At 42.1% G+C, this 22,392-nt stretch overlaps 1 protein-coding gene across 1 annotated transcript in view; it reads left to right on the forward strand.

The window, feature by feature from the left end:
* The window catches only part of AMOTL1 (angiomotin like 1), a 102,602-nt gene that overhangs the window by 68,740 nt on the left and 11,470 nt on the right, over window positions 1-22,392 (forward strand). Inside the window, exons 6-8 of the mRNA XM_007938066.2 lie at window positions 7,201-7,346; window positions 11,366-11,515; window positions 18,867-19,057. Of these exons, the coding sequence (XP_007936257.2) occupies window positions 7,201-7,346; window positions 11,366-11,515; window positions 18,867-19,057 (487 nt within the window). The remainder of the gene's footprint in view (window positions 1-7,200; window positions 7,347-11,365; window positions 11,516-18,866; window positions 19,058-22,392) is intronic.

Raw genomic sequence — 22,392 nt, forward strand, 5'->3', positions numbered from 1 at the left:
ACTATTTATAATGATGGCTAAAATAATTATTAGCAACATCAAGGAAAAGCAGATAAAAATAAAGCCCAGGAGAGCTTGCCTCACTCCAGGAAGCTGGCTTTCTTTAAGCATTTGCTTCAGGCTGGTGATCATGTCACGCAGACCACACTGAAGTGGGCGTGGCACATTTTGCTTCAGTTCTCTCGGTCAGAGGGAGCTGTTGTGAGCATTAAATGAGGCTGTGTGGTGAAGCTCTTGGCACAGTGCCTGAGACATGGTAAGCCCTCAGTAATGATATATGTTAACCTTTGTTGTTATTTATCAAGTATCTACTATGTGCCAAGCCCTGTGTTCCTGCAAAGGAGATCTTGTTAGTTCCTCCATATTTGAGAAGGCTGAGTCTCAAAGAGATGAAGTCACATTCCCAAGGTGAACGGGTATGTGAAGGTGCCAGAAGCCAACCAAGTAGGTCTAAATACAAAACCCAGGCCATGACTGTGGTTTTGAGAGTAAACAGTGTATGAGCAGACATCCTTCTGTGTAAATGGGCCCAGAGCCATGAGGGTAAACAACTCCCTGCTCCACTCAGCACAGGGTAATTCATATCCACTGAGTAAACAGACCATTCTGGGCAAGAATTTCCTTGTGTCAACTTGCCTGTTCTAGGAATTCTCGCTATACACATTGGAGCCCAATCAAAAAGTCAGCATGAGGTTGATCTTTCTTGAAACCCATCCATCCCAAGGGGCTTAGCTAATAAAAAACTGAAGGGACCTTCCAGGAGGTGATTTTGCCCATGGGACTCTCCCTTGGCATCTCCTAAAGGATGAGTTTTTAGAATGAATCTGACATACCTCAGAGTCCCCATGTCTCCAAGGAGTTAGGGAGTACATTTGCTCCCACCTTGTAAGCTCACTGAATTGATAACCATCCTCTTCACTGTTAGCCTGAATTAGATGCCCTTTCTGTGTTCTCATAGTACCCTATGCAAGCATTGATAGAGCAACTTGTCACATCCCATCAAATTGAGAGCAAAATGCTGTATCCTGTTCACATCATCACCATAAGCAGGAATTGACTCAATGGCAACCATTTGTTTTGTTGTTGTTTTATTCACCTTGTAAGCCCTGAACTAATCACAGTTCCTAGAACAACAATAACCCCAGTATTGTCGTAGTTGACATTTACTGGGGACTTACTATATGCCTTTTGAAATAGATTGTTGTGATCCTTACTTTACAGGTGAGAAAACTGAGACACAAAGAGGTACATATACTCCAGTGTCAAAAAACCACAAGAGGTAGAGCTGAATATGAACCTAGGCAGTCTGATTTCAGTCTTGCTTTTAACCAGTACTCTGTGATGTTTCCATTTAGTTGAAGCTCAATTAATATCTGCTAAATGGGTAACCCACCACTAGTCTGACAGTTTTTCATACTGTGGTGGCTTGCATGTTGCTGTGAAGCTGGGAGCTGTGCCACAATATTTCAAATACCAGCAGGATCACCCATGGTAGACAGGTTTCAGCAGAACTTCTAGAGTAAGACAGACTTGGAAGAAGGACGGGGCCATCCACTTCTGAAAAACTTGGCCACTGAAAACATTATGAATAGCAGTGAAACACTGGTGCAGGACTAGGCAGTGTTTCGTTTGTTGTATGGAAGGTCGCTATGAGTCAGAGCTGACTCAACGGCACCTACAACAACAAATGAATACACATGTGGATGTAACTGCTATGCTTTAAGAAACATGATATGCAATGGAATACTATGCAACGCTAAAGAATAATGTAGAATCTGCAAAACACAGCATAACGTGGATGAACTTGGAGGACATTATGCTGAGCGAAATAAGTCAGTCACAAAAGGACAAATATTGTATTAGTCCATTATTGTAAAAGTTAAGGAAAGGTTTATATATTGGAGGACATTTTCTTTGTTGGTTACCAGGGGTGGGAGGGAAGGGGAGGGAATGCTGTTAGATAGATAGAGATAAATATTGATTTGGGTGAAGAGAAGGGCAATGTACCAAATGTGAGTGACCAATATGGCAGCATTGAGGATGAGAAAGACAGAGAGAGTTACATGGGCAGTACAAACAACAAATATGAACCTCTTTGCATATACAATACTGAGTTGTCAGTGAAAGCAAACATGGGTATAGGGACGGATAGATGGGTGAACAAGCTAAACAATTAGGTATGTCTAAATGGAGAGTGTATCCAAGATCATATACAGGGTTGGCAGACAATGGGCCTATAAGTTCATGTGAATGATCAGAATTCCCAGGTGTATAGTAGAGCTGACAAGGGGCAAGGTTATGGTCATTACTTGGTCACAGCCAGCTACCCAGAGGGACCGAGTAGTTGACCCTACGGGCTTGGGACCATAGTCGCAGGGGACATCAAACTCAATTGGCATAACATACTATACAAAACATTGTTCCACCTACTACTTTGGCAGGTAGTGACTGGAACCTTAAAAGCTAGGAAGCTGCCATCTAGATGCAACAACGGGTCTCTCCTCATCAAGAAGAAAGAAGAAAACCAAAATTAATGGAAACAATCAGTCCTAGCGACTGGTACACCATCCGATCTGCAACCTCTACAACTATGAGACCAGAAGAACAAGATGGTGCCCAGCTACCACTGCCATCCACTTGGAAGGGATGTAGGAGATCCTGCATAAAGAGGGAGAACAATGTGGTACAAAACTCAAAATCATTTGGAGGCAAAAAAAATAAAAGAAGGTGGGGACCAGGTTTGCTGGTCCAATGGACCCTGGTGTAACCACTGAGACTATGGACCCTAGCTGCCCTTCAGGTCTGGAATTGAACCCACACCTGTGGTTTCCAGCCAAACAAAGTACAGGCATGTGAGTTAAACATTTACCTCAAGTAGACACACGCCCTGGAGAGAACAATCGTGGGAGAAGGAAGGGCTGCTTATGCACAGGGAGATAGCTCAGGGTGCAGAAGAGTATGAAGGGATGGACACTGGGAGGAGGTAACTATGGGGAGGAAGTGGGAGGGGAGCTGCTGCATTGTAAATTTTGGTCAATGACATGAGACAAAGTATATGTGAACTGCTGTATGAAAAGTGAATTTACTCTGTAAATCTTCACCCAAATCCTAATAAAAAAAAAAGAAGAAACATGATATGACCTGTCACAGTCTTAAATCTCTGCAATGGTGAACCGTAATGGGACCCTTCCCTACTTTCTGCTTATATTATTCCACGAGTTGTGTGTGAGAGCATATATTAGAAAAGAGCAAATGCCAGTTCTGGCTGTACCTTTGATGAGCATCACTTCTGTGAGCAAGTTACTTTTCCTTTCTTAGTCTCATTTTCTTCATCTGGAAAATTGAAATAATAATCATATTATTGATTATTGATGTTGACCTCATAGAAAGGAGCTCTGTTGGTGCTGTGGTCAAGGAGTTGGGCTGTTAAACAAGGTTGGCGGTGCTAACCCACCAGCTGCTCTGCTAGAGAAAGATGAGACAGTCTGCTTCCATAAAGATTTACAGCCTTGGAAACTCTATAGGGATCACTATGAGTCGGAATCAACTTGATGGCAATAGGTTTGGTTTGGTTTTTTTGGACCTCATATAGAAAACTTAAAATTAAGGGGAATAATATAAGTAATAGGCTTCAATTCCTGGAATACAGTTCCTATTCAACAAACATGAGCAGATATTATTATAGTCACTATTACCATGAATATTGTGTTAGAACTTTTTGAGATTGCTGCTTCCTACCAGCGTGAGTGAATTCTAAGTGATAGTGCTGCAGCCTGACATTTAAGGTCACCAAACTCAGGGCAGAAATTTTTTGACCCATGAATTTCAGAGGCTTGCAAGGCATTCTAGAATTAATGGTCCCTTCATCCAATATCCACTTTGTCCAGTATTGTTCAGGGAGCCTGGCCAGGGAAGGAACTGGGGCATGTACCAGCTATTTAAGTGAGTAGTGGGTTCAAAGGCCAAGTGGACAACTGGATGACAAAGGCCATTAGGAGTTAACAAGAAGACTAAATACTTAACAACTAATAAGAGTTGCCGTTTGTTGTTCACTTGGCATTGAACTTGGCACACCCTAGGGCTCATTCACTCATTCAGTAATATTTCTTGAGCTAGGCATTATTTTGCATCCAGGGGATCAATAATGACCAAAACAGATCAAGTCCTAGATTTCCAGGTCCTTTCCTATTGTGCATCATCTTCATTAACATATAATCTTATATAACATATAATGTAGATGTTTTCATTCCCATTTTACAGATGAGGGAACTGAAACTCAAAGAGATTAAATACCTTGCCTGAAACCCCTCATATCTGGAAACTGATGAAGCTGGGATTTAATCAGGTCTTTCTGATTAGCTAAAGTCCATTATTTAACCACAATATGAGATTGCTTGTCAAGGAAATAGCAAATGTTAGAATCCAGTGTGGGAGTGGTGGGGGAATGGTAGTGGTGGTAGTGTTTGTTCATTCAGAACACTACCTAAATGCCTGTCATTGTGTCATGGCAATAATTCTGATCATAAATTTGCAAAACACAAGAAGCTCTGGTTGTGGCTTCCAATCTTGAGCTGAGTTTATCATTTTATTGCTTGTGATTAAAATTGCACTCTCCTGATCTACCAAAAAGAAGAACTTTCTGATTAGATTGATAACCAAGTAAAAGCTATGAAATTCCAGTGTTTCATTCACAGGCAAGCCTGCCTGGTAACTCCTGCGTGCCCTCCAGAATTTAGACAATACCAGTGGGCACCATGCCCATTATGATGCACTCCACACCCAGGAAACTGGGCTCAAACTTCAGTTACTTTGTACAGAAAGAAAGAGTGAAGTGCTATGGTCCATTCAGGGCTGTGGATGGTGGGGCCTGAAGCCAGTGGCCTGCTATTGACCCATTTGCTTAAGCCTCTTGCAAACGTGTTCTCTACGGATTGAGGAGGAAGTATATCAATGGCAGCATAGAAAATGCCACTTCACAGGAGAAGTGGGGAGGGCAGTTGGACCGTAAACAGACCAACGGTACTGCTCAGTCCTGATCTGGATCTTGGTGGCCTTATTTTATGTCCAGGGGATGCCATTGTTTCTAGGAATCATAGCTACTATTTAGTTTTACAAGTCTCCTCATCCAGTCTATGGATTCATAAACTATTCCATTGCATTCTGGTCCCATCAGCATACTGTCACAGAGCAAGGACAGTGCAGTCAAGCAGGAAGGACACTATAGTAGGACATCAGAACATCCGGATTCTGACCATGGCTCTGCACCAACTTGTTTTGTTTTTAATTTTTTTTTATTGTGATTTGGGTGAAAATTTACAGAGCAAATTCACTTTCCATACAGCAGTTCACATATAATGTCTCATGACATTGACCACAATTTACCACAATGCAACAGCTCCCCTCCCACTTCCTCCCGATAGTTACCCCTTCCCTGTGTCCATCGCTCCATGCACTCCTGCCCCCTGAGCTGTCTCCCTGTGCATAAGCAGCCCTTCTTTCTCCCGTGATTGTTCTCTCCGAGGAGTGTATCTACCTCAGGTAAATGTTCGCCTCATATGCCTGTCTTTTGTTTGGCTGGAAGCCACAAGAGTGGGTTCAATTCCAGACCTGAAGGGCATCTAGGAGCCATAGTCTCAGTGGTTCCATCAGGCTCTGTCAGACCAGCAATCTCCACCAACTTGTGGTGGAACCTTGGACAAGTGCCTTCACTGCTCTGGGCTTTCCTTTCCTCACCCATAAAGCGAAGGGGGTACAACTGAATGTTTCCTAAGAGTCCTTCAGCCTTAAAATTCTGAGTTTGTTATTTGATTTTTACAGCCTTCAAGTGTCTTTTTCTTTATATGCCCTTTATTCAAAACCATATATTCTACCCCTTAAGCACAGTATTCTTCTATGTTGCCCCAGTGCCCATACTGGCATTAAAATCTTCATAAGTATTTGTTAAATTAATGAATGACTATAGGAGGAAATAATGAATGGATGAAACCACTGTTCGTCTGCTGCTGTGGCATCCAGACTGTGTTTCCATGTGGGTTGCTAGGAGCGCTGAGGGAACTGCAATGCAGCATTCGAATGGTACGGGCACCTAGAAATGCATTTCTAACTATTGTTGATTTTGCTGTTGTTGTAATTATACTCCTCATGTTCTACAAATACAGGATAGCATTGTGCAGAAGTTTTATAACCAGCTTTCTCCTGAATAATAAAGGTCTTTTTTTTCCATGTCACTAAATGTCACTAATACTCTCTTATTTAATTTTAATGGCTCCATCCTATTCTTTTATAGGGTTTGCAGTTGTTTGTTTAACCAATCCCTTGCTCTTACACATTAATTTCATACAAGCTTTCCATATTGTAAACAACTTATGTCAGTGTTCCAATTTAGTTTGAAAAAGAACATGTATTGTTTTTGCAATAGGAAAAAACATATGCCATCTAAAAAAATGTCCATCTTTGCCTGCTGAAGCTAAAACTGTCACTAAGTGTGTCTAGCTAGGAAGGTGATGTAGCAGGGCCTAAGTCCCACATGCAAACAGACACAGTAATCATCATCAGTTATGCTGCTGTTGAATGAAAGAGAAGCATTTTTCCTAAATCCGAAGTATCCCATTTCACTTTCCCCTCTTGAATGGGACTAGAAGAAGACATAGGGCCAGATTATGTGGGAAGAGGATTGAGCTGGAGATTGGAGGCCTGAGCTTGAAACTCCCCTTTGCTGTCTGGCCTTAGACAAAGAGCTTGACCTTCTGAACCTTGGCTGATTTTCCAATGAATGAGAATATTAATATTATTAATATTAATATTACTTGGTTGATTTTTCTATGAATGAGAATATTATCATTGTCTTCCCTTTAATCTAATTGTTGTGAACATAAAATGAGATACTAGGTGCAAAACTAATTTGAAGGCTTAAAATTATTGTTATACAGAGGTGAGTTATTGTGAATATAGGGTCACTAGTTCTTTGTGTACTAATCATCTCTGGAACTATAGCTTGGAGTGTATCTGGAGTTAACAGTGGTTTTGAGAAAATCCTTACCTCACACACCACCATTTAAGAGAGAGTATAAGCAGTAATTCAATCCTCTACTATTTGCATGCTTTTTTTTGTTGTTAATCCTTGCCAGATGTAGACTGGCAGTGAGCCCAGAGTGTGAGCCTTTTCTGATAGAGGTAGTTTTGTTCCTGTCTTCCTTCTAGACAAAGAATTCTTAAAGGAAAAGGAGAAGCTGGAAATGGAGTTGGCGGCAGTGCGGACTGCAAGTGAGGACCACCGGAGGCACATTGAGATCCTGGACCAGGCTCTGAGCAATGCCCAAGCCAAGGTCATCAAGCTGGAAGAGGAGGTGAGACCAGGCTCCAGTGGGCAGAGGCAGAGCCCAGAGTGCCTCCAATCTGTTTTCCTAACCCAGCTACTGTAACCAGAGCCAATTCCAAGGAGTTGAAAGAAGACTAGGGATGTGGGAAACTTCCCAAATAAAGATTGATAAAAACAGAGTTCATCCAGCCTAGAGCCAGGCAGAGTATGAAAGGCACATGTGAACACCATTAGCAAAGAGCTTACTTTGAGCCTAAAACCCAGCCTACAGCCCATTGGTTGGTGAGTGTGCAGGGCTGGAAATAAATAGAAGGATTGGAAATAGAAAAAAAAGATGAAATAGTTTTCAGAATAGTGCAATTGCTGTGTCTTTGGGCTTTTGATTGCATAGAAAAGAGTAAAAGTTTTCTGGTAGTGATACAGTGGGGTTGGCGTCAGCAGACCAGGGTTCAGTTTCCAGAATTTGACTCAACTATGCAGAGACCTCCTTCCCCAAGTCCAGGAAACTTTGTTCCCACTTAAGCTGTATGGGTTTAGTGGTTTCTGATGAAATCAACCTTTCAGATTAAGTTTTTGAGGTAAGACTTTCCTTTAAGCCTGACTGTGGAATTAGAATGATCATTTCTGAAACTCAATAGGATTCAGGCTTCAGGCACAGTGGCAGAAGAAGTGAGGTCTAGCTGAGTAGACACCTTCCAGCTTCCTGTAGCAACAGGCACCTCTGTGTTGTGAGGGGCTGGCCTGAGCAGGATCCATTGTAGAAAGCAGAAGCTTAAAGTCTCAAAGACCATTGAAAGAGGTAATCTATGTAAGGTACTAGCTTGGTGCTTGGCACACAGAAAACACTATTGTTAATAATCTATTGTTGTTGCTGAAAAAGAAGTGTCCCTTCAAGACACTATCCCCTGATACTTGGTAACTAGAACGCCCCAGCAAACATCAAGGATAAAGCAGCTAAAGTGAAAGACTTTAAGCAAATGAGAGTTGTGTCCATTAGAAGCCTTTTAAACCCCATAAGGTCCTGTGTAGAAGCTACAATTTTAATACTAGGATGAGTGTCTGGGCAGAAGCTCCAGAGGCTCTTTCTCTGTATGACCACAGAACTCATTCGCCACAGAAAGTGGCCTCAAGAACAGGTGGCCTGCTTTGGTAAAGGAAGGCCGAGACTCCTTATTATCATCATCACTGAAGTCATTTCTCAAGGCTTCAGCTCCATGTGGATCAGGGGAAAATTATAATTAAAAAAAAAAATCTTTTAGTTTTCATAGTTCTATTAAAGTTAGTTGTGAGCTTCTTGAAGATAGGTTCTTTATAACCAGCATTATGGATTTGCCTATGAGTACTTTTTGTCATTATATTTATATAAAATCTTGGCTTATAGAATGGAGCCTCTCCAAAATGTCTCATGTCAGGTTTCTAATATCACTTCTTGCTCTTACTGAAATTTCTTTTGAAGGGTCTTGATTCAGTTCTTATGGTTTATCTTGAGTGTTTACCATAACTTACCATGGTGGCTAAGAGCTTGGATTCTAGGGCCAAACCACCCCACTGTCATTGGGTCGATTCTGACTCATAGTGACCACATAGGACAATATAACTGCCCTCATAGTGTTTCTAATGTTGTAAATCTTTATGGAAGCAGACTGCCTCATCTTTCTCCCATGGATCGGCTAATGAGTTCAAGCTGCCAACCTTTTGGTTAGTAGTAGCCGAATGCTTTAACCACTGTACCACCAGAGTTCCTTGATTGTAAGGCCAGGCTGCTGTACATTAGAATCCTGGCTCCATCACTGTCAACTCTGTGACCTTAACTATTTCAGTCCTCAACTTTCTTATCTCTAAAATGGAGACAGTAAATGACTTTACCTCTTACTGTTATTAGGAGCTATTATAAGGAGTTCTGGTGGTGCACTGGTTAAAGCATTTGACTACTAACCAAAAGGTCAGTTGTTTGACTCCTCCAGTCACTCTGTGGGAGAAAGATGAGGCAGTCTACTTCTGTAAAGATTTATAGCCTTGGAAACCCTATCCGGCAATTCTTCTCTGTCCTATAGGGTCACTATGAGTTGGAATCACTTGATGGCAATGGAATTATTGGAAGGATTGAATGAGATAATACAACTAAAGCACAATGTTTGGCTTGGTGGTGCTCTGAAATTGTTGACTGATATTGTTATTGCTAATCCTCCTCACCATTATATGCTCCTTGCTAGACTAAAGGTCAACACAAAGCTGAATGAGGCAAATCCATGCCTTCAGTTGAGCAGAGATAATATTAATTCATTAATTTAGCAAGTACTTATTGAGTGCCAGCTGTGCTAGGCACTGGGGACCCAAAGCAAAAAAACAAACTCACTGCCGTCAAGTAGCATCCAACTCATAGCAACCCCTCCTTCGGTTTCTGAGGTGGTATCTCTGCGGAAGTAGATTGCCCAATCTTCCTTCCAAGGAGTGGCTGGTGGGTTTGAACCACCAGGCTTCTGGTTAACAGTCAAATAAATGCCTTAGGCACTATGCCACCAGAGCTCCTGTTGGGGACCCAGCAGGGAACAAAAGAGTCTCACAGTGCTCACATTCTAGTGGATGCACACCCAGAAACTAATATAGTGCAGAACATGCTAAGTCGTGTATGCATGTGCTCACAAAGCTTTGATTGTATGAGGCCTCTAGCACAGTGGCCTGCACCTAGCAGGTCCTCAAATGCCTATTAAATTGAACTATAGAGTAAGAAGCACAATGACTCAAAGTGACAGATGAAAACCTATCCCAAAAACAGGTTCAGAAAAGGCTGTAAAGTCACCATCCCTCATTGATAGATTAGAAACACCTCTATTTCATTCCAGTGGCATTGGATAGAAAGTAGATGCAGCTCATCATGTTGCTGCCTGCTAAGTCAGAATCCTCACATAGCAGCCACCTCTTAAATCACTAGCATGTTCCAGCATGCCGTAGGAACCGTGGATTGAACTCAGGATCTGAGTCACCTGCAAGACACACCCAGTTACACAATGACAGGAAATAGCATCGGGTGTCTTCTCACCGAGGATCAGATCTTGTAAATGCCCCAGTCTAATTTTTTGGCACCAACCAACTACCAGAAAGGTAGAAGTATGCCCAGGATTTACAAATATGGGCCAAACTCCTAGTTGGAAGACAACAAAACCTGCACGTAAAAGTTGGAAATCATTGGTCACAAACCTGAATTCTTCCCAGATAAGATCCTTATACAAATTGTTTGAACCTTAATTTCCCTCACCTCAGTTATTGTGCTATTTGAGTGTTTACTATTTCCTTTCTGTCTCTTCAACTGGGCTGTCAACTCGTTATTTGTAAAGTGTTCTGAAATATTTAGGGAAAAATTACTCCATAAATATCTGTAATAAGAAAATTTTATATTTATTCACATATACACAAATGGATACATATGTATATGTACTTATATACAAAATTTCTCTATTATAATATTGATTTATAGTTAATATAGAAAATTTGAAGTACAGTAAAGCTTAAATAAGAAATTTTGATTCTGCCACCTAGAAAATGATGGTTAATGCTTTAAGTACTTCTTCCCAGCATTTTTTATGTCTGTTTATTCACAGAGTTTTGATAATACTGTTGTTGTTGTTGTTGTTGTTATATGACATCAAGTCGGACCCAACTCATACTGTATACAATTTTTTATTCTGGGTTATTCATTTAACATTATCGAGTAAGCATTTCTTCATGATATTAAGAATTCTTTATTAATTGCATTTCCAAAGCCTGAAAGGTTTATATAATTATTAAGCAAGAACTAAGTATTGAGCTCAGAGCCACACAAAACAAAGTACAAAAAGTAAATACCCTAGTACGCCTTAAATTCCAAGCATCCTAACCACTGCAGTTTTAATTGATGGCCTTTTTCTAAATCTTTTTTGTCCCAGCACACCTGAGATGGAGGAAATGGATGAGTACATGCCTGTGTAGTTTCAGCAGACTCTCCAGTCAATCTGACCCCTACCTCTACCCATCTCAGCTCTATGCTCTTTTTAACTCTTTTCCATGCAGTTACGAGAGAAGCAAGTGTACGTTGAGAAAGTTGAGAAGCTGCAGCAGGCCCTGACCCAGCTGCAGTCTGCATGTGAGAAGCGAGAGCAGATGGAACGGAGACTACGTACCTGGCTGGAGAGAGAGCTGGATGCACTGAGAACCCAGCAGGTAAGGGCCAGGTGTGATGGATCAATAAACCAGACAAGTTCATTGACAGATGTATGGACATCTGCTGTGTGCCAGGCACTGCACTGTGCACTCAGAACTGAGGTCACTGACTAACCCCTGCCATCCGTGAGCCAGCACATATATCAGTGGAGGGGACAGGTAGTCCACTCACTGTGGAATGACCAGTGTCCTTACAGACAGAAGGTCATAACGAACATGGGATTGGGGAAAGGGCAACAAGGCTTTAGATGACTTCACAGAGGAGGACATTTGAGCTAGACTTAAAAAGATGTGTTGGTTGGGCATTTGGGGAAAAGAACATCAGAAGTAAAAGAAGAGTATATATAAAGGAGGGAGGTATGAAATAACATGGCAGGTTCAGGACAGATGCATGCAGTTAGCCAGAGTGTGTGTGTCTGATGGGTGGCTGGCCAGGAGGCAGAGGCCAGTGTGTGGAGGGCTTATGTCAAGTTGAGACTGGACTTTTTCCAATTAACAGAGAGCTAAAGACTAGAAGATTTTTAAGTTGGAGAGGAATGTGGTACAAAGGATCTGGGAAGGAGCCCTCTGAGAGCAATCTGGAAGGGCAGATGTTAAAGTCAGAGAGGCCAGTCTGAAGGTTGTTACTCCATCCCAGGATTGTAGGTATAGTAGGAATCTATGGGGGAGATGAATTTAAGAACTTCTAAGGGTATGAGCCAGGATCTACTTGACAGCAGTGGTTTTGGTTTGATTTTGTGTTTTTTTTTATGGGAGTGAAGGGTGTCCCTGGGTGGTGCAAACAGTTAATGTTCTTGACTGCTAACTGAAAGCTTGGAGGTTTGAGTCCACACAGAGGCACCTCAGAAGAAAGGCCTGGTGATCTCCTTTTTAAAATCAGCCATGGAAAAGCCTATGAAGAACTGTTCTATTCTAATGCACATGAATCTAAATTGACCAGAGAGCAACTAGTTAACTGGAAGGGGTTGAAATTCATAAGACATATTGATCAATGAGTTTTCAAAGGTGAAGGAGAGGAAGGGGTACAGGAAGACCCCTAGGAAATCGTATTGACCATACCTATTCCTTCCACCTCTCTTCTGCTAGTCATAGATGCTGTAACTCAGCTGTGAATACACACAGAGGAAAACACCCTAGTCCAGGACCTATATGTGCCTTGGCAAAGGGGAAGTCCTGCAGGATTGCTGTGTAGCTACTATAGACTGGGCTCTAGAGTGAGCCTGGGCTTGCGTGTCACCACTCCAGTGTGGTGGGCAAAGCCCTTGTGCACTGGTGATGAAGGGTGTGTTCTAAATTGGAATGCCAGAAGAGCACCAGCCTGGCTCTGTGGACTTATCTGCTGAATAGGGCATAGTGGTTGTGGTCGAAACACTTGAAAGCATACTTCAGGCCAGTTCAACCTCTGTCTTCTAATCTTTCACATTGTAGGTGCATACAGTTCCCTCTGGATGTGTGTGCCTGGTTGTTCAGAAAATTAAGAAACCTTCCCACTATCTTGGCTTAGTTGATACCTTGAAAGGAAGGATGGGACACTCTCTGAACTGATTTTCTTATAACCCATGCCACATACCCTGGCACTTAAGTTACCTACACCCTTCAACTGTTCTTTGTTGTTCGGTTACTGAAACCTGAAACGCCCACCTCCTTTAGGGCAGGACTTCTCTGGTGCCAGGTATTGTGCTGATCACACGGTAGATACTTGTGAGTTTTCAGGTGACAAAATGGACCCATCTCAATATTTAGAGCAAAAGAATGTTCTTTTACTATTTACATCAGGTAGATACACTCCTTGGTGAGATCAATCATGGGAGAATAAAAGGGCTGTGATGCACAGGGAAACAGGTCAGGGGGCAGGAGTGCATGGGAGAGAAAGACACAGGGAGGAAGAGGCTATGGGGAGGAAGTAGGAGGAGAGCTGTTGCATTGTGGGAGATTGCAGTCAATGTCATGAGACGAAGTGTATGTGAACTGCTGCATGGAAGATGAATTTGCTCTGTAAACTTTCACCCAAATCATAATAAAATTAAAAAAAAAAAAAAGAAAGGAAAGAATGTTCTTTTCCATTTTCCAGTTAAGATGCTATCCACTCCCTACAGTTAGATTACTTATCCTTAGATCTCCTATTTTAAATGCTGTGAGACCAGACTCAACTTGTTATCCTCGTTCTGCATCACAAAGAAGAAATGTGACATTAGAATCATTTGATTGTGTAGCTATGCCACAGAGGGCAATTCATTATATACATGCAGACACCCAATGCACATCACCCCCTCCTACCCACAGATACAGCACTGCTGCTGTATCTACATGTTGCAGACAGATTGAGACATGCCAGCAGAGGATGGGTATTTCAGAGTTGTGCTCTCCAGGGAATTACTCCACTTGAATTTTGGATTTTCTTTAGGAGCATAGTGCCTAACCAGAAGGCTGGTGATTCAAACCCACCAGCCACTCCTCGGAAGGAAGGTTGGGCAATCTACTTCCTTAGTGATACCGCCTCAGAAACCCAAGGAGGGGTTGCTATGAGTCAGGTCTGACTCGACGGCACATAACAACAACAATAACAAGTGATCCAAGCTATTTATGGCTGACACAAGACCCAGGAAGGGAAAAGATAATCTTTAGAGTTAAACAAAATTTTGATGCTGAGTATTTCCTTAAAAATAACATTACAGTTGTGTTTTTTTTTTTAATGAGAATATTAATCTGTCTCTGATATGAAACACACTTAGAGATTTTCCTGATACTCTTGCCTACTCATTAAAAAGATGAGTTTGCCTTTAGTATGTCTTCATATTCTGATGTTCTCAGTTAACATACATTATTTTATAACCAGGTAAGGTAAAAAAAAAAAAAATGTTAATAATAACAATAACAACAAAAAAGTCTACCAAAAAACTTTGAGTATTTAACTAGTTCCATGGGGGTTAAGTTTTGCCAAACTCAAGTCCACCTGGATAACAGTCTAGTCCCCATGACTGGTGTGGTGAGCACAGAGGTCTCAGCACAGAGCCCCAGACAGGGCATCTGGGTCTCTCTGATTTTCCTCCTACCTCACTCACCTGTGTGCAACTCATCTATCTGCCTGCCATCACTTGGCTTGGGTGACCTTCAAATGAGAACCCACAGGACAGGCTTCTGCAGCCAATGCCACACCATGGTCATCTGTTCCAAGTCGTTGAGGCGTTTGTCTGCTCATACAACCCCACTAGAGAGCCCACTGAAATCACACTATAACAAAGCCCTTCCTCATCTTCACCTTCAAATAAGGAATAAGACCACACTGCCTTGCCACATCCCTTGGGGCATTACTCTGAACATACTTTGGAGAGAGCAGTTTAGAGTATCCATTGAATCTGCACCCCTCAGAAGGGCTCTGCCCTTCAGATGGATACCAGGGGACAGCCCCTTCACCTGTCCTCCTCTACCAACTAGAAACCCCAAGAGAGCCCCACTTACTCCTGAGAGGTGTCCTGGAACCTTCTAGAGGGGTCGGTACACTGCAGTAAACAAAGTGACCTAGAATCATGTACTAATTCAGAGCATGAGCTCCAGAGTCAGATCCACCCGCATTGAATCCTACCTCCTCCTACAGGAAGAATGACAACCTAAGGCAAGTAAGGGAGCTCTGGTGGCGTAGTGCCTAAGGCATTTGACTGCTAACCAGAAGGCTGGGGGTTCAAACCCACCAGCCACTCCTCGGAAGGAAGGTTGAACAATCTACTTCCATAGTGATACCACCTTGGAAACCCAAGGAGGGGTTGCTATGAGTCGGATCCAACTCGACAACAGTGAGTGAGGGCAAGTAATCTCTCTGAGCTTCTACTTCCTTGTCTATGAAATGGGGGCAATAAATTATACTTACTCCATACTTGTAACTTTAAATATGAAAAACCTACACCAAGTCGTTACCACAATGCTTGACACTTAGAAATTGACAAAGGAGTAACGATGATTGTCCTTACTATCATCATCTTTGGGGTCATTTGAAGGCTTAGAGTACTGTCGGTACCCTCTTCCAAATTCCTCCCTTACGCCACCATTGCCAGTCCCACTGAAAAAAGGTGACAGAAGTATATAACTGATTGAGGGAAAAGATGGGTCAGGACAACAAGACTAACAGGAAAAAGCAGCTCTCAGTTAACAGATTCTCATTATAAGTAATTTTTTCTCTACTGGGGAGGTGAAGTGTACTACTTTGATATCATTAGAAACTGGGAGGACAATGAAAGAAATAAAAATAGGGTGAGGAAATAGACATTTTTAAGAATTTACAACTTTAAGTTTTTTAACAAGGAGTTCAAAATAATGTTTGCAAGTCTTAACTTCCACAGTAGTGTTGTGAGGTAAATGAGAGGAGGGGAGACTATTCCTGAGAAGGACACTGAGGCACAAAGAAGTCAAGAAACCCCAAGATCATGTAGCTAATGAGGACATGTCCCCTTTGTGAACACAGTGATGTTCTCTGTATTGTTCACTGTTGTATCAGCCTCCAGTACACGGTACAGGCTCAGTCAATATTTGCCTGGTCACTGAATGGGCAGCAGCAGCCACCCTGACTGACCCTCAGTCTGTTTTTCTGGCTAGCCCATTTACCCATTAGACCATGCTATGCCTGTAGTTTGAATGTTGAAATGCATGCATTTATTTAGATAATTCCTCATGACCTGAATTAGGAGGGCCTGTGAGGAGTTGTCATGATCTCATGTGAGGTCAAGAGGATCCTGCAGAAATAAGCCAGCTTACATGGCAACTCAGGGGATTCAGATAGTAACTGACCAGCATAGATGGCAGCTTAGTGAGGCTGTGGAAGCTTTCCCTTGGAAAGTTTCTAAAAATAGGGGAGCATCTCATCTTGATGAGCTGGTTCATCTGTCCTCTTGCCTGGTCCCAGTGCCTGGCCAGGTGGGGACAGTGACTTCCTGTACAGGTCAGATAAGGACAAGTACGTGCCTTCCACTGTATTCACACTTAAAATGTTAGTCATCTGAAAGCCTCCACTTACTAGAAAAATTTGTATGTGTGCCTTTAAAAAAGTGGATAGAAACATATGGTTTACAAAAAGCCCGTGGGCTTATTTGTTCTCTGTGGTAGGATTGGATTCCATCAGTGCAGCAACTGCCCAGCTGTTGCTGTAGGTAGCTCACCATTTTTTTCTTTATCCAGGGCATTATGTGGTTTGGGGGAAGAAATTCAGATACCTCTCACCTTGCAACCAGCTCTGCATTTAAAATTTGTGATCTGGAAAACAGCAGGAAAAAATGTGTCCCAGGACATAGAATAGCGGTGGTAAAATCATTTCCCCATGAGTACCAGGGAGCCTGGCTTGTACAAGGACTGGGGCTTCTTACCTTAAGACAGCTCATCTCTACTTCTGGCCTGAAGTCAGAAACTCCTCAAAACCCATAGTCCTCTAAGCTATGTTGTTTAGAGGAAAGTCTATACTTGAATTTTAAAAATCTGAGACTGAGAAACCAAACCAAACCAGTTGCCAAGGAGTAGATTCCTATTCATTCCTACCATGTGTGTCAGATCAAAACTGCTGCATAGTTTTCAGTTTTGTCAAAGTAGATTGCTAGGCCTTTCTTCCACAGTGCCTCTGGGTAGACTCAAGCATCCAGCCTTGCAGTTAGCGGGCAAGCACATAAACTGCACCACCCAGGGACTCCTCAAATAAGACAGCAGATGTTTTAATTCCCCTTTTACTGATGCAGATGGAAAGAATGAGCTGAAAATGAGATTGACTTGCATCAGGGGTGTTGTGGTAGCACTTTACTTTGTTTAGCACTTTGAACTTTATCAAATGCTTCTGTATGCATTATCTTATTTGACTCTCCTAATAGGCCTTAAAGGAGGCAAGTATTAATATCTTTGTTGTACAGATGAGAACATTGCAGCTGGGAGAACACATGTGTTAGGCCATGTTACTCTCACGTCTGTTGTCTGTGTTCATTATCTTCAACCTCAGGGGAAACAGCAGAACTGGAATCATTTCTTTGGACTCTGGAGAAAAAGCTCTAGACCAGGAGGCCAAGATTTAGTTCCTGTTATTGCCTTTTGTGTAAATCAACTGCAGAACATTGGAAACACCACAGATCTTGAGCTGGATAGCCAGACAGACTTGGGTTGGAATCCGACCCTACTACTAACTAGCTGAGAGACACTGAGCAATTTATTTAACCACTCTATGGTTAAATAATTTTTAGTTCTCTCTTGTGTAAAATTGGGATAATATTTCTATTTCATAGAGCAGGAGCTCTGGTAGCATAGTGCCTAAGGCACTTGACTGCTAATCAGAAGGCTGGCAGTTCAAACCCACCAGCCACTCCTTAGAACGAAGGTTGGGCAATCTACTTCCATAGTGATACCACCTCGGAAACCCAAGGAGGGGTCGCTATGAGTCGGGGCTGACTCAACGGCACATAACAGCAACAACATTTCATAGAGCTTCAGCAAGAATTAAATGACATACAGAAATTTAGGGAGTTAAGTAGCTTGGTGGTTAGAGCTTACTGAGTTCAGTTTATACATACGGAGAGAGGGAGACAACACATGGAGCTCTGGTGGTGTAGTGATAAGGCACTTGACTGTTAAACAGAAGATCAGTGGTTCAAACCCACCAGCTACTCTGTGGAAGGAAGATGGGGCAATCTACTTCCATAGAGATTTACAGCCTCAGAAACCCAAATGGGGTCTCTATGAGTTGGAAACAACTTGATGGCAGTGAGTTTGGTTTTTAATGTGTATGAATATCCTCTAGTATCTGGATGAACCATTGTCTTAGATACCTAGGTCTGCCATAAAAAATACCACAGAGTGAGTGGTTTTAAAGAACAGAAATTATTTCTCACAGTTTTGGAGGTTGGGAGTCTGAACTAGAAATGTTAACAAGACTGTGTTCTCTCTGTTAGTTCTAGGGGAGCTTTCTTTCTGTCTTTTTCAGTTTCTGGTAGCTCCAGATGTTTTGTGGCATTCCTTGGCCTATAGATGTATCTTCACATAGCTTCTGTCTTCCTCTGTGTGTCTTTGTGTCTGTGCCTGTTTGCTACTCTATAAGACACCACTCAGAGGCAGTTAGGACTAGGACCCACCTTACTCTGATATTAACTCATTAACCTTGCTGGTAACTAACATCTGCAAAGAAAAACACAGTTTCCCTAAACAAGGTCACATGTACAGGTACACAGGTTAGGACTTCCCTTCCATATATCTTTTGGGGGATGCAGCTCAGTCCATAACAACCATGAATTGTTGTGTGTGTTCTATCTTGGGTAACTATGTAGACATGGTTTATATGTCTACTTTATAGCCCATTTTAAGTGTCAAGATGTTATTTCTCCTACTTGTCCAGAAACATGGAAATGGCCAGCCAGCCAGCATACCAGAATACAATGCCCCAGCCCTCCTGGAACTGGTCAGGGAGAAGGAAGAGCGGATCCTGGCCCTGGAAGCTGACATGACCAAGTGGGAGCAAAAGTATCTGGAGGAGAGCACCATTAGACACTTTGCCATGAATGCCGCAGCCACTGCTGCAGCAGAGAGGTGAGAGCAGCTTAACTCTGGTGGTTGTATAAACACTGGGCGTCCACATAGGTCCCAAGACCCCTCTGGAAGTGAGGTCAGTGAAAATTTAAAGCCAGTTGTAGTGCTGATGGGGTGGCAAGATGATGTGACGTTTCTGGAAGATAATTTGGCAATACGTATCTCCCCTTTGGTTCCAGAATTTCAGTTCTAGACCATTATCTTAAGGAAATCATTATATAAATAAATACCTGAAGATTTGTGTCCCAGGATGCTCATTCTAGTGCTGTTGAAAATAACAATACATTTAAGACAGCCTAGGGTCCACTACAAGACCTCTGGTGGCATAGTGCCTGAGACATTTGAGTGCTAACCAGAAGGCTGGTAGTTCAAACCCACCAACCACTCCTCGGAAGGAAGGTTGGACAATCTACTTCCATAGTGATACTGCCTTGGAAACGCAAGGAGAGGTTACTATGAATTGGCTCCAACTCGATGGCAGTGAGTTTTTTGAGTTAGGGTCCACTACAGGGGACTCATTTGATAATTTAAGGTACATCCACACATGGAATTATGACTTCTGGAGTCATTAAGAATGATGTTGTGAAAGTATATTTTATAACTTTTTTAAACATTGGATATGTGTCATGGACCAAACAAGTGTGTTTAGTCCTCCTAAAAGCCCCAAGAATAGGCCTTTTACAGGTAAAGCAGACAAGGCTTATCGAGGTTCAGCAGTTTTTTCTCAATCACATTGGTAGCAAGTGTGGAGCCACATGACAGACTGAGATCTATTTGACTATAAAGCTTGTATTCTCAGTTTGAAATCATTTTCTGCTGCTGTCAGTTATCACTTTGATTGCTTTTATTTCCTTTTTGTGGAAGCACTGCCTTATTCTTCTGTAAAAATTAGCTCAACTGTGCAGCAATTCACGGAAGGCACCAACTATCTGTTAAATTATACTGTTTTGTGAGCAAGCAGGGGGGTTTCCTCAGATTGCTGGATTTCATATGCAGGCAAAATTGCAACCCATGTTTGAATGGCTCTGCATTGAACCAGTCAAGCTCCCTACCCAGTGAGCTTTTTTGCCTGTAAGTTATATTGGGTGTTTAATTCAGAGTTGTCTGGAATTCACCAAAATTGGACTTCTTAATAAGGTCTGTTTTTAGACCATTTGGGATGGTAGAACCTGAATTAGTCAAGATGACTAAAAAACTAAGGTGGTAAACTGGTTATATCTTCAGTACTCTCATCTCCTTGGGACATGTTGTTTCTTCTTTAATGAGTATGAGAAGGTCTGTTGGTTGGGGGATACTTTATAAGCTTATTATGGGCTTTAATATTCAAGTAAAGAAGTGTTCCCAGATGTTGCTTCCAGGTTCTAAAGAGAAAGCAGTACCACATCATGTGGGCGTATATGCTTCACTGGGCACACTCACAACTAGAAAGACCTCAAACTCATGTGGGAAACGACCATTTGGGAGTCATTTTTTAGAATTCAGGTATTGAATTTATGTCTGTCTGTGCTGTGAGGGATAACAACCTACATTATTCCATCTGAGCAAGACTTTGAAAGATGGAATAGACCTAAAGTATATGCTGTGTGGCAAAGTCTAGAGTCATGGTTGAGAGCTGGAGGGAAGTTGTGGTCCGAAAACTGGAGGGAAGCTGCAGCCTCCAGTTCATTCCCTACAATGTCTGGGTGATAACAGTGAAGCTCTTGGAAATATTTAATTTTATGTTGGTTTTCTAAGTTAATAACTTAATTACCTCTCTATTCTGACAAAGAGGAGAATTAAATAAAAAACATAAAGTCACTACTGTCAAGTCGTTTCCAAGTCATAGCAATCCTTCCTTGGGTTTCCAAGGTGATATCTCTATGGAAATAGATTGCCCACTCTTCCTTTCGAGGAGTAGTTGGTGAGTTTGAACAGCCAGCCTTCTGGTTAGCAGTCACATGCCTTAGGCACTACACCACCAGAGCTCCCAAGAGCATAGATAATCATAAAGTTATGGAGGAATGTGACCTTCTTTGCTGGATTTGGTCTATTGCTGGTTGCCCATGCTGCCCTGGAAAAAAACCTGGATGGGGAGACAGGAGCCCTCAGGTCATCAAGGCTTCTCTCTCAGTCAATAACGAGAAGTGTGTGATCCTGTACAGGCTTTTCTCAGTATCAGCTACCTCATGTGTGAAATGGAAATTATGGTTAAGAGCAGGGAACCTGGCCACATTCCTTTGGCTGAGGATGCTAAAGTCCCAATAGCAGTTTAATTTTGTTGCCATGGAAGGATGACACAGGACCCTTTATTTGTTTTGTCTTAGCTCCTGTTGATTTATCAGATTAGATGTGTGTTTGCTATCCAGGGCCCTGAGGGGATGAATGGGACTGGAATGTAAAATCTGAAGTTGGGGAATGAACAGGTCTGAAGCGTAGACCCCTGTGGTGGGTTGGGTCAGGGACGTGGCTGGCTAGGGTGTGAATAGAACCTCACAGACTCCAAACAGTCTACCTGCTGACATTATTCTAGGCCCAGCCTTATTTATTATCCTTCACGCAAGGGAAAAATTTCTACCTCTCCCAGAAACACAGAGTTCATAGGATTTATCCAAACATGTTTTCATGTTATTGTTGTTAAGTTCCATCAAGTCAATTCCAACTGATAGCAACTCTATGTGACAGAGTAGAACTGCCTCCACTGGCTTTTCAAAGCTGTAAGCTTTGCAGCAGCAGATCACCAGGTCTTTCTTCCTGCAGAATGGACTTCAAACCACCAGCCTTTCAGTTAGTAGTCAAGTGCTTAACCATTGTGCCACCAGGGGCCCTTTTGTTGTTCTCCTACCCTGTCCTGTTTGGAGTCCCAGATGGATGGATGGAGTCTCTTTCTGCCATCCTTCCCTTCCTCCCTTCCATGCTTCCATATGTATCTATTGAGCATTGAGTAATTCTGTGGAAAAGTACTCTCCCTATTATAGACCACCTCTTCCCACATTCTCAGGGGAAAATAGGTTCAGAGAAGATTAGGTTTTATAGTTCCAATTTTAATATTTTTTCAAAGAAAACCTCTATAATTTCAGCTTTGCTAGAGAAGGAGAGAGCAGGAAAATGAAGAGTTTTTGGAAAAGGTCAGAGTTCTGAGCTCTTATCTAAATGCTAACAAGCTGCAGATACATAGGGTAAAATAGGCATTTCCAGCCATTCATTTTGTGACTTTTCACCAATAACACATACTTCACAGTTATAAGCAATGGTTTTTAACAAATAATTTTTATGCATCAATTGGTTTTGCTATCTTTATGCATGTTTGGACCATTTACCAGAATTTTGAGAGGTTGGGGGCTGTTTTGTTTGAGGAT

This window comes from Orycteropus afer, unplaced genomic scaffold (genome assembly GCF_000298275.1).
Source record: "Orycteropus afer afer isolate SDZICR_OR568_19922 unplaced genomic scaffold, OryAfe1.0 scaffold00047, whole genome shotgun sequence".
NCBI lineage: Eukaryota > Metazoa > Chordata > Mammalia > Tubulidentata > Orycteropodidae > Orycteropus > Orycteropus afer.